Genomic DNA, 15435 nt, shown 5'->3' on the forward strand with positions numbered 1-15435 from the left:
TAAAAAAAATCTGTATTAAAATTTTCTGATCCCCCAATACCCCGACCTGACCTACAAAATAAAAATTTCTGCAATGCGATCTTGCAAACCTATCTCTGTGTCAACCATACACCCCGACTTCGGTTCAATACAATAAATACACCTTAATCACCGGACTCAATCAGTAAAACAGAAGATTCCATTGGAACGATATTGAAAAAAAACAGTTATAATAAAGCGACTGGTTGGATAAATTCTCAGAGCCTCTGTCATCAGATGATTGTGCTATTATAAAAGCTTCAATATAACCAGATATGGCTCTCCTGCTCGTAACGGGCCATAAATTATTCAAAACAAGAGCAAGTACTTATATTAAGATATCCCAGCCTTAAAATGTCTTTGATATTTGTTACTCGTATACATTGTGCTATAAAATTTTATCTTCCGTAAAACAATTGATAGCTTGGTAAAACGGAGCGCTAAATGAGCGTTTTATGAAGCAATTCAAGAGGACCGGTATAAGATTGGCAGTTACGATGGTAATGCGTTAAGTTTCGGTTCGAGATAGGGGGACGACAATCCTAGCTTTCTTATCAGCGCAAAACTGAAATATACAATCAATCATGGACCATAGGTCAACTCATCAAAGTTGTAGTAAAGATAACAAAACGGTTTATTGTCAGGGGTACGTACACTGGGACATTTCCCATATATATCAAGGCCTTACTCGCATCGAACCATATATATCGAGGCCTTACACACACCTAACCTTCTTCTCCCAACATTTAAACATTATCGATAATGATATACACCGAAATGTCAAACAATAAGGACCGCAATGTAAACACTTGAAAAATGAGTAAAACTTTAGCTACTGGGTCCTCCGCAAACATCAGTAATATATTTTCAATAGGTAAATACTAAGGCTAAATCAATAATAGTTTTAAATATTTATCTCTTAAATACAAACATTAGTCGACAGACTACAGATTTACAAAGGTTGTTAAGTGAACATCAACTCAAACTATCAATTTATATATAAATGAAATAATTTCTAAATTATAAATCAGCAGCTTTTATTAAAAGAAGATCCATTTCAGCTGTCAGCATCAGATGAAATCTGTAACTCAATTCCTTTCCTTATAAGTATTATAATGTAAGTCACTTCACTTAAAACAGCATAATTTTTTGAATTAAAATTGTCATAAAAATACAGATACCATCAAAATGACCAAAAAAATTCAACGACTGAATAAAGTTAATCACTATCAATGCAGGGGGAGTAATCCTGCTTTTAAACTTCTTTAAATGCAATTAAATTAACATAACTAGTAAACAGACAAGATGACGATCTTACACACAGAACAGAAATTATGCAAAAAAACCCCCAAAATTCCAAGTAAAATTTGCATATATTCGTAAAAATTGACACACTATGAAAAACAGAACTAGTTATTCCGCTAATAAAAGCACACAACACTGCGTTAGAAAACCTGGCAGTTTCAACCAATTTCTCAACCATACAACATCTAAGCAAAAATTTATATCTCATGAGGGAAGTTGTGAAAGCAATTTATTAACTTGACATCATATTACAAAATCGTATCAGTTTTCAATACTTATATGAATATTACATAGATTAATTAATAAAATAACATCCAGAACAATGACTATTACACACATGATAATTATATAACCATTAAACCATATAATCTTATTATTACCTGTGAAGTTTGACACCTGAATAACATACTGGACAAATTATATTTCTATCTTTACTGTCTCTTTGAATTTTACGCCAATTTTTAACATACAGTGTATTTTAAGTCATATCTCAGCAGTCCACCTAACTGACTTAATAACAAACTAGTAATTATCAATTCTCGTATGAATGTATTCTAGGCTTATTGAGGGTCCATCTGCCCTCTCAGGCACTGGGAGCATGTCACCATTCATGTACATAAAATGTTATTATTATCTACCAAAAGGTGAGCTATATATTTTGAATTCAGTAATTCACTGAATGATATTAATTATGTAATATGCAAGTCGATTTATTATCAATTTCTCCACAAGTGACCAACAACTTATCCCATATGAGATCTGAGACAACTGGCCAATTTACTACCAATCAATAGTCATAAAGAATTTTCGCCTCACCGAGGATCGAACCCTCGTGACTTCTAGTTTCAAGTCTAATGCTTTCCTCCTTTGAACTTAACCTCTTTCACATATGTATGTAATGTACTTATCAAAGGGAGGTAATGAAAATTTAAAATAAAATATTCTACTAAAGGGAGGTAATCTGATTAAGAATGCAATTTCTGCACTTGGAACAATTAAAACTTCATCTATCCATTACAATAATTTTATTGCACCCAGCCTTTTTTCATTAAATCATAAGAAATGTTCTTTATAAATAATACTATATAATTTTAACATAATAATTTATGGTATTTCACCAAAATACCCTGTTTAAGCATTTTTTATTTAAAGCTAGTATACAAAAGGGAGATAAGATCTCTATTGAAAAGGTGTTAAAAACAATTTAAAAATAAAGTAATGTATTTTAACAATTTACAAAATATTTCATCTACAGTTACAATGTTTTTCAGTGCCTATGAATATATGGCATAGTATGAATGAAAAAAATATGCTTAATATTTGAATTTATGCCATCTTTTATTGTTAAACAATGCACAACTTGAAGTTTTATCAAAGTTTGACTTAAGATTGCCTAAAATTAGGTCAAGTTTTACAAAATATTTATATAAATTTAAAAATAAAGTTTTATATATTTATGTTGCAAGTAAATACCTTGTTGGTAATTAAATCACATCCATGGACTAAGAGTTCGTTACAGACAATACTGTTTCTCAGAGACATATAACATGTTGATAAATTATATAAATATTAACAATTTCACAAAACGCTATGAAACATTTATTAACTCAAAATCATTGCCCCATAACACTTAAATATACCATATTGGTCACTCAGCACCTGAGCAGTAAAACACTGGAAACATTTGAAACATCATTTGACCTGGTGTTACTATTCAATGTGTCACCTGTCAACTCTCCTTAGAATTAACTAATATTGTGCCCCATCTTTAAATTATACCATTAAATGGCAATCAAGTCAATAATTCTTCCACCAAGTGACTTCTGTACTATAATCATTATATATGAAAATTAATACATCACAAAGTAACAATTCATTAATATTAATACGGGAAACATTTTCTGGTCAATTACAGTTATCAAATATTAATAATAATAATCATTTTATATTTTCATCTCAGTGTCGGCAAATTTTACACTGAACAATCAAAAGAGTCCTGTAGTTTATTACACAAACAATAAATTTTATTATTAAACTATATCAAAAGAATTGAATCAATTAAAAAATCTTTTTCAGCCTTTCTTTAATATTTGCTTAGAAGAGATCCAATCTTAAATAACTAATGACTTTAAAATAACATTCAAACTGTTAAAAAAAAGACATTTTCAAATAATTGTGTTACTTTTTTTCATTATAACTTCATGGTGCCTTATTTCAACATGTTTCCTGTGTTTGCACCCTGCGATTAAATGTGAAAACCTAATTAAATGGGAAAAACATGTATTTATGGAGATCCTGACTCCAGTATTTCTTTTAAATGGATGCAGAACATTAAACAATTTTTTTTATCAAACTTTCTGGTAACGTCTTTGTAGAAAAGCTAATTCTTTTTAAACGTTAAATCAATATATTCTTCTATGATAAGACTCCGTTTTTTTTCAGCTTTGACAGTTTAATTCTCCACTAATAATCTTTTAATAGGTTAATAACAATGTAATGTATTGACTGTAGAAAAATTAATCATGTCATACCCCATTTTGTTAATGTCACTTTACATTTGCTTTTACTCAATGGACTGATAAAAAAAAAGAAAATTTATTTAATTCACAATGTCTTAAGTACAATCGTTATACACTAAAGTCTTATTCCTTGAAAGAAGCTGTAGAAAACAGTGTTTCATGATTTTTTTTTATTCAAAAACCATTAATCGTGGTTTGGTAAGTCCTTCTTTACTTCATATATGTTTTGTGGGCAACCTTCAAAACAACACTGACCAATTCTTCTACGAAAAAATTAATACATGTGTGTAAATAAAATATTATAATGCTCTCTCTAGTTTAAGCAATAGGAACATGTATATGTGCAAATTATAGATAAATTACTTTATCATTCAAATCTTAATAAGGATTGATTCTGGCTTACCAAATTTTATTTACATCAAGTGTTTTTTTATCAGTATTCCTTTTCTGAAAATAACCTCACAAGGTCTACTTGATTAAAATATCCAGTAGAAAACATTGATAATAGATTTTTTTATTATTTTGAATATAAATCAAGCATATCCTGAATGGAGTTTTTGCTTACTTAACAAGAAATGAGAGAATAATGTTACCAAACATTCACAATATCATTCAGAATTCAATATCTGTTAAAAGTAATTCATGATCAGGAAGACTAAGTCTTTTGATCCAAAAGTTGTGTCTTATCATAAAAACATTCTATTGTATGTTGTATGAATGAATACAATTATTATATTCAGGTCAAAGTTCGAAATTTAAAAGCAGACAGGATTTGATTTTCTAATCAAAATAGAGGTTATCAGTTTTATTTCGCATCTGAGGTTGGAAGCTTTTCAGCCGAAATGTGTCATTAACGCGTAACAGTCTATCTCGCCCAGCATTGCAGTTTGGTCAACTTGAACTTTAGGCTGAAAAGTCTAAGTCTCTATTCTTTTTTACACATTGGTCACTGTTTATCAATTAGTTTATAATTAGTTTTTCATTTTCAATTAATTTACCAGGTCAACTCATTCTTCTAAGACTTATTATTCATGATATAACAAAAATATGACCAGTCAGTACTTCTGCATTACTGAAACTTTGAGAACAGTCAATGTTTTAACTGTACACTTCTAAATTAAAATGTTTCGCATACCTCTGACAGTGGGACCCTTTGAAAGGGCCGAGCCCTTTGAAAGCTGTGTCTGTAACTCATCTTACGAAAACTTTACAATTTCCAATTAGGTATACTTTAACACATGCATAAAAAACAAAAAATATTTTCGAAAAACGTTAATCCCTAAATTCCTGCACAAGCCCGCCGCCTCGAAAAATAGCGAAGTGCCAGAAAGTCAAGTGGGAAAGTATAAAGTAATTTAATAAGGCACTGCTGATTGAGAACAATAGAATTAGAACCAATAATTTAAAATACTGAAAGATTTAAAATATAATCAGTGAGGCATGTAGCACGAAAACAATGGACTGTCAAAAGAACTTTTTGCGTCCATTTAATCCATTCTATACAATTTACTGCATTATACTATTATTTCAAAGCATGCAAGTCGCTGTTTTATTAAATATTAATGGCAGAACCCCAAGCATACGTATGTATGTTGTTGGAACAATTTAGACAACTTATTCATTTTTTTTGCTGAATCATACACAATATAGCATTATAATAACAGATAATGTATTCCAAACTTTAAGGAGAAATAAATGTACATATTATATATTATAAATGATTTATCCTTTTATAATTACAATGTACTAATAGGTCCTTTTACATCAATGCTAAATTTCTCATGAAGGGCTAAGGAGTTTTAACATGTACATGGGTATATCAGAACATGACCGTACAATGTTTAAACAATGATTCATCTAATATTGTTGACACAGAGCCTTCCAGGTGCCATCTGACTAAACTCTATTATTATATTAATATAAGCAGTAAGTTGCTTATAAAAATTTTACCATTTTGATCAATAACAACTGACAGTTCTATAATATTTAGTGGCAGCATGGGCGGGTGGTTTATTCATCAGAATAATCATCTAAGGATCACTTAAGCCATGTGGGTTCATACCTCATTGAAGGCAAGTCGTTTCGTGGGGAAGCCCTTGTTTCCTTGAGAAAGAAACTTTACACTCATTGCTCATTTGACAGTAAGTCTCTAAGATTTTAGCTTCCTACACAATAGGAATTAAGATAAATTCTGTATTTACTAACAGTTACTGTTCTAATATTCTTTCAAAGGGGAAAAAGTTGATAATTTACAAATGGTAAGGTCTAAAAATAACTAGAACTATCGCTGAATGCGATTCATACCCCCACCAATGTCCTTGACAGAAGACCACTTGGAAAGGTGGTTAAGGGAATAACTTATGTGGCACAAATACATAAAAAGAAATTATCTCTGGTGAAAAAAAGACTAATTGTTCAGGTAATAGTATAAATATATATTATCAAATCATGTTCGAAACAGGTACAAATAACCTTTCATTTTCCCAATGTATTAAACATTTTATTTATAAGTCAATTTTTTACCTTTAAGTGTGGCCTTGACCTTAATCTGGCACAAGAGTAAGATGGGTTTTGCACATCACCCAGTTTGGTTGAACATTTGAGTAAAGTTTGAAGAAAATCCTTCCATTAGTATAGAATTTATAGAGTAGACACAATATATTGTCTAGTATTGGTTGTATGTAAATTTGAAGACTTAAAAAGGGGCATAACTTTGTCAAAATGCAATACAGAGTAATGAAACTTGACCTGCATATCTTATTTGCCACACCTCATATATCTTTTAAGTTTCAAGCAAATGCCTGCGCTAGTTTCAGAATTATTCAAGTACATGTTAAAATTTAAGAACATTTTCTAAGTCAATTTTTGACTTTCAAGTGTGACCTTGACCTTTAGCCGGCACAAAGGTGACATGGATTCTGCACATAACCTTGTTGAGGTGAAAATTTGAGTAAAAGTTGAAGAAAATTCTTCCATTAGTATAGAATTTATAGAGCGGACACAACATATTGTCTAATATTTGATTGTATGTAAATTTGAAGACTTAAAAAGGGGCATAACTTTGGTAAAATGCAATACAGAGTTATGAAACTTGAACGAACAGCATATAGGAATTGTGACCCTTCAAAAATATTTTAAGTTTCAAGCAAATACCTTTTCTAGATTTAGAAATATTCAAATAAATGTTAAAATTTAAGAATATTTTCTAAGTCAATTTTTTACCTTAAAGTGTGACCTTGACCTTAAGCCAGCAAAAGAGTGACATAAGTTCTGCACATCCCCTGGTTGAGATGAACATTTGAGCCAAGATTAAAGAAAATCTTTCAATTAGTGTAGGACTTACAGAGCGGACATGACATACTGTGTAATACTAGATTGTTTGATATTTGACCTTCAATTGTGACCTTGACCTTGAGCTGACACATAGGCAACATGGATTCTGCACATCCCCTTGTTGAGGTGAATACTTGAGCCAAGTTTGAAGAAAATCTTTCAATTAGTGTAGGACTTACAGAGCGGACACAACATACTGTGTAATATTTGATTGTTTGACATTTGACCTTCAATTGTGACCTTGACCTTGAGCTGGCACATGGGTAACATGGGTTCTGCACATCCCCTTGTTGAGGTGAACATTTGAGCCAAGTTTGAAGAAAATCTTTCAAGTAGTGTAGGACTTACAGAGCGGACACGACATACTGTGTAATATTTAATTGTTTGATATTTGACCTTCAATTGTGACCTTGACCTTGAGCTGACACATGGGCGACATGGGTTCTGCACATCCCCTGGTTGAGGTGAACATTTGAGCCAAGTTTGAAGAAAATCTTTCAAGTAGTGTAGGACTTACAGAGCGGACACGACATACTGTGTAATATTTGATAGTATTTGATATTTGACCTTCAATTGTGACCTTGACCTTGAACTGACACATGGGCAATATGGGTTCTGCACATCCCCTTGTTGAGGTGAACATTTGAGCCAAGTTTGAAGAAAATCCTTCAATTGGTATAGGAGTTATAGAGCGGACACGAAAATGGAGACGGACCGACCGACCGACGGACGGACCGACGCGACAAAGCGAATCCATTATGGCCCCCCCCACATTTTGTGGTGGGGGTATAATTAAAACAGAGACACTTAATTTAACACTTATATAACAGTACATAATATATACTCAAAAAGCCAAAATATCCATGGAAACACTAAATTAATTAAACCTTGCCCCTGAGTGTCACCTTAGAAACAAGTACTTTAAGTATTTGAACATGTATATACAGTGCACTTAACAGAAAGATAATCAGCTGATATGATACTTGTGGAACATCTATTCAATAATAACTGTTCAGTTGGTAATGCAAGTTCTTTAGTTGTTCCTTTCCTAAAATTTGATAAAAAAAAAAGAAAAAAGTTTTCATCTTTTTGTTTTTGTTTCAAAGATACTGAGGATGGGTCTGTCGAGCTCTTTAGATGCTTGAAGCATGTTTTCCCTATGCCAATAGAACTAGGGTATATGGCCAGGTCAAAACACCTTCAACAATTATTTAAACTACCCAGAATACAATGAAATAACTGCTTGCTGCTTCTTTTGCTATTGAAACTATAAGAAAACTTCCTAATTTAATTATTTCATAATTACATCAGGCAAATTCATATCTTTGAATGGAATTGCTGAATTAACCTTTAAAATATGAAAGTCTATAGCTAATATCTGACTAACAATGTATAATAAAACCATACAAATTTTACAATGTTTCAAATTACCATCTTTACTTTTCAGCTAATTGAAAGTATTTTTTTCTATTGTTATACATGTATTGTATGGAGAGGGTCATAATTAAAAAAGATCTTTCAATACAAATTAATTAAACTTGATCAAGTTCGTAAAGACCTTTCAATCATATTTCTATTGTATATCGTTTTAAACACAAGAGTGCTATTTTAACAAGTTCCGACCTGTATCGGATTACCCGCCTAAAATTTGTATTGATCGTCCTGAATTGATTGTCTACGAGTCGAATTTGTCACAAAAATATTGGGCGAACTTCTAGTCCCTAACAAAATCATTAAAGCTTGGTTTGTACGTTAAATACGTCAAATAAATACTTATTTATATCAATGTTGATTTATGACATTGTACATTTTCAATACTTGACAACTATTAAGTGTGTTGTACCCTCTCCTCGATTTTAAACTTTCTCTATCTAAATACGTTCATCGTGTCATTGAGAACTGAGTCAATAAAACTACAGGAAGGAAAAAATCTGCAAAATATGCATGTTCATAAAGTACAAAAATCTGAGCCAAAGTAGTAAACTATTTCCTTATCACCAAAAAAATTCCTCTGAACAAAAACAAATATAAAATATTGAGTACAATGTAAAAATTCTGTTAACTGTCAGATAAAATTTCTCTTTTAATAATAATTATTCCAATGTACTTTTGTCATACAATTTTTTAATAAAATAAAATAATAAATGTTGTTTTTCTTTTAAACAAATTATGTACTCACAAAAATTACTTGCAAATGATCTCTCTTTATTTTTCTATGAAAATATTAAACACTACCATGCACTTTTTCAAGTGATTTACAAATAAGATGACCTTTATACTTATAAATAATGCTCTTGTTTTAATTCTTTGACTTGTAAATGTATTCATACTTCATATAAAACATGTTTTTCACAAATAAATGATTGATTCATGAAATCTGACAATGTATATATCATTAATACTAGCTGAAATGGGAATAATATTGTTCTACTAAAATGATTGCTTTCCTTACCCATGCAGAAAGTGTGAATGCATGTAAACTTAAATTTTTATTATGTTCAGTCTGTTATTTAGAAACAAACATAACAAGGGGAAAAACTCTTCAAAGCTTAATAAGACAGTTGATTACAAAAATAACTTAGTTAATGTTTACCAGTAACAACTAAATTACACAAAAGTAGTACTAGAATTTTTTCAAATCTCCTCCGGGATTTTACAGGACCTTTATTATTTAAATAACAATCATACAAAAAAAAAATAGTTTAATAAAAACTATGACAAAAAGTTACCTGTTCTCCCAAACCTATCTATTGTCATTCCCAGTATAAAATACAAACTGCAGCAAAATCTTCGCTGATATGCATATGAGTAAATCTGCAGTATCAAAAATAGAAATAATCAATCCCGCAATCGAACAGGGAAAAAAAAGATAAACAAACCTCTTGTCTTCCGAACGTTATAAAACTTTAATCTAGCTACACAAACAAGCTTATCTCGTACTGTCAAACTAAAACACAATTGACACATCACAACCTGTCCAGTGCCAGTGAACGATACCTACACCTCAACCGAAAATATTCTAACCTTAATTTATTATACATTAATGTGATTACCAAAATTACGCTAGTTTTTTTATCAATAACTTATTTGGACAGAGCGGGGAATCATGGTCAAGCTGAACTATAATTGACACAATCACTATTGTCCGGAGCCGATGACAATTATGCATTCATTTATTCTGGACGCCTGAAAGCTTTAAATCAACATTGATTATGCATTAATATGATTATGTCAAGAGATTATGAAATCAATTTATATTTGCTATCTTTTGGGTCACGTCAACTTCCAGAGAGCTTAAAAATACCTCTAACTCCAACCATTCTGAACTTAAGTTACAAACTTGTCCTTTTTTAAGGCTCAGACCTGTGAATTTGGGAGTTTCGAGTTGTTTCATGTTTTTGCACACGGACCTGTCCTTTTGGAGTTTGGAGTAACTGTTGTTTCATTGGCAAAATACATAAATAACCTTTAGCAAGTGACAAGCCTTTGCCACCAGTATATGGTAAGGACAGTCTGCACTTCCGTGAAGTAAGATCAGGCTAGTAACACTTCCTATAGTTTTGTACATGTATTTTGATATATTGAAATCCCATAATTTTCAAATGGATTGTTACCAATTAATTAAAAGCTGGACAAATCAATTACATAAATTAAACTGGTTAAGGGATAGATGTGAGTAGCATAAACCTAGGCAGACTGTATGGATGGCTAGCTAGGCTAGCCTGTCTCTATAATACACTGTTGGCATAGCAAGCCATTATCACCACTTAAGGCACTCGTAAGACAAAATAACCACCATTTTTATCAGAGAAAAAAAACTCGCACAAAATGCACTCATTCTTAAGTACTTCTACAGGAGCTTTGAAATTTAAGAGTTTAATTTTTCAAAGTTTATTTGTATTTCCTTAAACAAAAAGTAAGATTGAATGTTTCATGATACTCCAGTGTTCTTCAAATACAGTTCAAAATCATAAACATATCAATTTAAGATCAATGATTTTGCTCTAGTGCTCCATTACAAAGTTTACTGGTTTATTTTTTATCTGTTTAATGGGGAAAAAAATCAACAAAGAACATTTATATACAATTCTTCTAAGGTCACATATAGCAAATTTTCTAACATTACTGTTTTGGATATATCGACAAATCGACATCTACGCAAAACAATTATGATTCATTTTTTGAAATAAAACAAAAAATCCTTGGTTCAATCCTTAAACTTAACAAATACAAAACAAGATTGCATTTGAGAAAAATGCTATGCCACCGCATGGTTCAAATTTCATAGCTGTACACCAAAGGACAATAAAGTAGGTCACATCATCAAAATCTAGGTCAGCTGATATCAAAGTTCAATTTTACAACTAAAACTGTGCACATGGTCAAAATGTCATTGCTGTACATCAAAGGACAAGAAAGTAGGTCACTGTCCCCTTGGGCAAGGCATAATTTTGACCCAAGGGTTTAATTCAAAACAATTTTGATACAGGTCCACCAAACAACATTTCAAGTTAAATATCTAAGCTATAGCTTTCTCCCATTCAGAAAACATTTGTTTTATTTTCTGTTTTTACTATGTGTACATAATGAGAATCACTGCCTCCGGGCAGGGCCAATTTTGACACCAGGGGAAAATTTTGAACAACTTTGGTAGAGGACCTATAAATGATATTATATATCAAACATCAAAGCTCTATGCCTTGTACCTTCAGACAAAAATATTTTTTATTTTTTCACTATATGTACATAATGAAAATCAATGACCCCCGGGGCGGAACCAATTTTGACCCCAGGGCTATAATTTGAACAATCTTGCCAGAGGTTCACTACACAATGTTTCATGCAAAATATCTTAACTCTAGCCTTGTAAATTTAGAGAAGATGATTTTTTAAGTTTGTACTATATACATATAAGGAAAACCTATGGCCACCAGGGGGCGGGGCTAATTTTGACACAAGAGGCAAAATTTGAATAAATTTTGTAGAGTACCTTCAGATGATATAATTTAACAAATATTAAAGCTCTAAGCCTTGTACCTTCAGACAATAAGATTTATTTATTTTTTTACTATATGTATATATTGAAATCAATGACCCCAAGGGCGGGGGCAATTTTGACCCCAGGGCTATAATTTGAACAATCTTGCTAGAGGTTTACTACACAATGTTTCATGCAAAATATCTAACCTCTAGCATTTGTCAATTGCTAGAGGAATTATTTTTGAAGTTTTTACTATAAGTTTTTACTATATACATATAAGGAAAACCAATGACCCCCGGGGCGGGGCCGATTTTGACCCCAGGGCTATAATTTGAACAATCTGGGTAGAGGTCTACCAGACAATGCCTTACGCAAAATATATAAGCTCTAGGCCTTTTGGGTCTTTACAAGAAGGTGTTTTAAGTTTTTACTATATGTACATATAGTGAAAATCAATGACCCCGGGGCGGGGCCGATTTTGACCCAAGGGCTATAATTTGAACAATCTTGGTAAGGGTCTACCAGAAGATGCCTTATGCAAAATATCTAAGCTCTAGGCCTTTTGGGTTTTTACAAGAAGGTATTTTAAGTTTTTACTATATGTACATAGTGAAAATCAATGACCCCCGGGGCGGGGTTGATTTTGACCCCAGGGCTATAATTTGAACAATCTTGGTAGAGGTCTACCAGACAATGCCTTATGCAAAATATCTAAGCTCTAGGCTTTTTTGGTCTATACAAGAATATTTTTTTAATTTACTGAAATAATTGCTTTTGGTTGCCATGGCAACCAAATTTCTGCATGGAATGAAATTCTTTGAACAACTTTGGAAGCCCTTCACCCAAGGAACAATCCTGCCAAGTTTGGTTGAAATTGGACTAGTGGTTTTTCACAAGAAGATTTTTTAAGTTCACTATATAATCTATATAACACACACACAAACACACACACAAACACACGCACACACACACAGGTGAATCGCTATATGCCACCGCATCGCAGATGCTGCGGTGGCATAAAAAAACCTCATGGAAAAACAACTTAAAAGCAGTGTAAAGTCTGCAGGAAGTTTAAAGTATGTAATCTTTGAAGTCCTCAATAGAAAAAGGACTACATTAACCTCAAAGATTTGATCTGTTATTAGTCTTATTTTCACAGGTGTTACAGTGTAAAAAGTCATATCTTAGCAAAATATTTGTTTGTATTTTTGTGAAAAACTAGAACTATCACTAAATGTGATTAATACCCCCACAAGACTGCTTCGGAAATGAGGATGTTACTAGTAACAGAATATCTTGTAAAAGAATTGAAATATAGAGTTATGGTTGTGGGCAATTAAAGATAGTTGTGGTTCTTGTATATTGCATTTCCTTTCAATGTGGTTGGCCATTGATGAAGTTTTATTGAATTACTCTGTAATAAGTCCAGAAAGACAAAGAAAAGGAACAAAGGGCAATAACTCTATAAATACTGAAGATGGAGTTATTGTTCTTGTGCACTGCACTTCCTCTTTTTGTGCTTGACCATTGTATGAAGTTGTTTTGAATTTCAACCAGTACGTTTTAAGTTATGCTCCAGACAAGGAAAAGGGCAGTAACTCTGTATTTTGTCAAAATTGAGTAATGGCTCTTATGCACTGCACTTCCTTTTAATGTCCTTGACAACTGTATGAAGTTGTATTGAATTCCAAACAGTAGTTTTCAAGATATGCTCTGGACAAGGAAAAGTAAGAAAGGGCAATAACTCTGTAATTTGTCAAGATGGAGTTATGGTTCTTCTGCACTGCACTTCCTCTCAATGTGCTTGACCATTGTATGAAGTTATATTATATTGAATTCCAACCATTAGTCTTCAAGTTATGCTCCGGACAAAAAAAAGCAATGGAAAAGTAACAAAGGGCAGTAACTCTGTAACACTGCACTTCCCCTTACTGTGTTTGACAATTGTATGAAGTTGTTTTGAATTCCAACCAGTAATTTTCAAGTTATGCCCCGGACAAGGAAAAGTAACAAAGGGCAATAACTCTGTAATTAGTCAAGATAGAGTTATGGTTCTTGTGCACTGCACTTCCTCTCAATGTGCTTGACCATTGTATGTAGTTATATTGAATTCCAACCATTAGTCTTCAAGTTATGGTCCGGACAAAAGAAAGCAATGGAAAAGTAACAAAGGGCAATAACTCTTTAATTACTTTAGATAGAGTTATGGTTCTTGTGCACTGCACTTCCCCTTATTGTGTTTGACAATTGTATGAAGTTGTTTTGAATTCCAACCAGTAGTTTGCAAGTTATGCCCCGGACAAGGAAAAGTAACAAAGGGCAATAACTCTGTAATTAGTCAAGATAGAGTTAAAGTTCTTGTGCACTGCACTTCCTCTCAATGTGCTTGACCATTGTATGTAGTTATATTGAATTCCAACCATTAATCTTCAAGTTATGGAAAATGCAACTGACGTCTGGACCGACCGACCGACCGCCCGACTGACCGACCAACCGACCACCGGGTGACTCCTATATACCCCCCCAAACTTCGTTTTTGGGGGTATAATTATATCAAAGTACCATTATTGAAAATAACAAAGTTTTTAAAGTTCCAATAAAGTATGTGGCAATTGGACATGCACAATTTCATAACCAAACCTTATTTACTCTGGCAATCGGGCATGGGATGGCAAATTATCACTAAAACCGTCTTAAAGTACTGGAACTGAATTTAAAAGCATTTGCTATCTTTTCCAGGTTCTATACTGTTGGTTACTCAATTTTCATACTTCGTTATTGAAATTTCTTAAATCTGAATTGACTGGTCCATATTCAAAGATAGGCAAATACATTTCTATTCCATCCATTAAGCAGGTTAAGGTATAACCCATTACTGCCTGAGCATTTTGTGAAAAATGGCTGTTTTCATTGAAAAGCCTCCTGTTACAAGTTCAAATTGCTATGAAACTAATACATGTATAAAAAATGCTTCAATACTGATCAAACTAATATGACACACAGGCAGTGTCGCAACCGGAGTATAATGCTATTTGATACCTCAAGAGTTCTACCCGCAGTAACTGCGATAACAATAGCAATTAAAACTCATTTATAATTCATTTAATTCTTTCAAACGTCATGTTTTTATATGTAGTTCTCTGTATAAAACAACTTCAAAATGTTGTCTGAAATCATGAACAAGTAAAATATAAAATTTACACAACAATGTACACGAAGATCAATATGTGTTCTTTCAAAATGAAAATAATTTTATTGCATTCAAAATATTTTTAAGTT

The 15435-nt window shown here is 32.2% G+C and overlaps 1 protein-coding gene across 2 annotated transcripts in view; it reads right to left on the minus strand.

Annotated features, from left to right (window-relative positions):
• The window catches only part of LOC132749724 (rootletin-like), a 77038-nt gene extending 67035 nt beyond the window's left edge, over positions 1-10003 (minus strand). The window contains exon 1 of one of the 2 annotated variants that reach the window (XM_060739620.1): positions 9905-10003. Coding sequence is in view for 1 of the 2 variants with exons in the window: in XM_060739617.1 (XP_060595600.1) it covers positions 4978-5037 (60 nt within the window). In the remaining variant the exon portion in view is untranslated. Of the gene's footprint in view, positions 1-4977; positions 5136-9904 lie in introns of those variants that run through there. The other variant, XM_060739617.1, reaches the window with a different exon arrangement.
• Positions 10004-15435: the final 5432 nt, after the last annotated feature.

This window comes from Ruditapes philippinarum, unplaced genomic scaffold (genome assembly GCF_026571515.1).
Source record: "Ruditapes philippinarum isolate M1 unplaced genomic scaffold, ASM2657151v2 ctg73_1_1_1_1, whole genome shotgun sequence".
NCBI lineage: Eukaryota > Metazoa > Mollusca > Bivalvia > Venerida > Veneridae > Ruditapes > Ruditapes philippinarum.